Here is a 1,640-nt window from a genome sequence, read left to right as displayed (position 1 = left end):
CTTTCCCCTTCTTCCTGAATATGGGAATATACTGGCTCCAGAGTGATGGTGGTTTTTTGCCTTGTGCAGGCTGTGCAGAGGGCCAGATGGACTGAACAGTTCTCCCAGCTGGGAAACAGCACAATGGAGACTTCATACCTGGCTTGTGGGCAGAAATCACAAAAAAAAAGCTTCTATCTTTCATAATGCCACATCTTATATGTAACCCAGATGTATTAGATAACTCAGCCATCACACTCCTCGAGTTTAACCCTTGGCTGTCAAGGCAGAGCAGTGCACCAGCAGAAACAGAAATTTTTGCCTTCTGAAGAACACCTGTGGGTGCACCAGTTTACCTCTCACTTTGCTACTGCTTGCTATAACATGCCTATGAATGTAAGCATAACCATACCCTCTGGCAATGCCTAAATTGGGCTAACAGAGTATTAAAGTATTTGCCAACTTATTTTAATAGATGTAACTCAAACACAGGTTTAGACAGTTCCTAAGAAGTTGAGCAGAAACAAGTTTTGTAAATCCTTACAGTGAGCCTGTAAAAAAGCAACCACCACATACAAGCAGTCTAGCCTTAACTTCAGGTAGGGCTGCACAGCCCTGGCACTGCCAAATGCCACAGATGGCAACTCATCACTTAGCTTGTGTCTTGGCACCAAATTCCAGGAGTGCTGGGGGCACTGACCAACATGCCCTCAAACCCAAAGCTCACAGCCCATGCACTACACCTATAACCTGAAGATGACCCGAGTTCCTGGGTCTGTATGTGCAACTAACCCAGGACAAAGCACAGTGCTCCCCTAAATGTTCCGCTTGGGAAACACACAAGTTTTGAGGAGCAAAAATAAGAACCCTGCCCCACACATCACGTTTGGCACAAGGAGAGGTGGGGGAAGGCATTCGGGGAGACGGGAAAGACCATCCCCGCTGCTGCAAGGAGGCACTGAAGGGTGAATAAACGTTTTTAAATGCGACTGTCACTTACTTATCCAGGATGAAGTAGAGATCAAAGGCACCGTGACAGGAGCGCTGCTCTTCTTGCTCTTCCTCCTCCTCCGGCCGGGCGCAGGAGGTTAGGATCCCCATTACCAGCAACAAGCAACACAAAAATGCTGCCTTCTCTACGCTGCTCCTGCAACTCGCCATCTTTTCTCTTACTTAATTCTTTCTCCTCCCCCAGTGTCTCTCTCTCGCTGCAAACCTTACGGGCTTTTTGTAAGCACCGAGGGCAGAGAAGAAGATAATAAAAGAAACAACAAAAAAAAATCCTAACTTCGGGATCTCAGCTCAGCCCTGCGGGCTCAAGGCAGCCCTGCCCTCCGGGCAGCGGACTGCTGGCTCAGGGCTAGAGACTGAGCCAGTCGGATGGTCCCCTGAGCCCCGTCCCCATACCCCGCCGCCTCGGTGGCTCAGCCCCGTCCCGCAGAGAGGGAAGAGTCTCCTCTCGCAAAGGCCAGAGGCAGGAAGGGGGAGAGGGAGGGAAGAGGGTGGGAGGGAGACAGGATCTTATGGGGGCAAGCTGAACTGGGACTTTCCTGTTCCGGGATATCGAGGTGGAAAGGCTGCTGCGAGTGGGAAAGCGAAGTTAGGGACCGCTGCGCCCCAGCCCCGTCACCCCCCTCGGGCGCCAGGCGGGGGTCCCTCCC

The 1,640-nt window shown here is 51.6% G+C and overlaps 1 protein-coding gene across 1 annotated transcript in view; it reads right to left on the bottom strand.

Annotated features, from left to right (window-relative positions):
- Positions 1 to 1,080, bottom strand: part of LOC104410147 (anthrax toxin receptor 1-like) — a gene marked incomplete at its 3' end in the record, with an annotated part of 17,068 nt that extends 15,988 nt beyond the window's left edge. The window contains exon 1 of the mRNA XM_010020230.1: positions 980 to 1,080. Within this exon, the coding sequence (XP_010018532.1) occupies positions 980 to 1,080 (101 nt within the window). The remainder of the gene's footprint in view (positions 1 to 979) is intronic.
- Between the last annotated feature and the right edge of the window lie 560 nt (positions 1,081 to 1,640).

The sequence above is a fragment of the Nestor notabilis genome, unplaced genomic scaffold (assembly GCF_000696875.1).
Source record: "Nestor notabilis isolate BGI_N333 unplaced genomic scaffold, ASM69687v1 scaffold31528, whole genome shotgun sequence".
Lineage (NCBI taxonomy): Eukaryota > Metazoa > Chordata > Aves > Psittaciformes > Psittacidae > Nestor > Nestor notabilis.
This window is presented reverse-complemented; position numbering and strand designations above follow the sequence as displayed.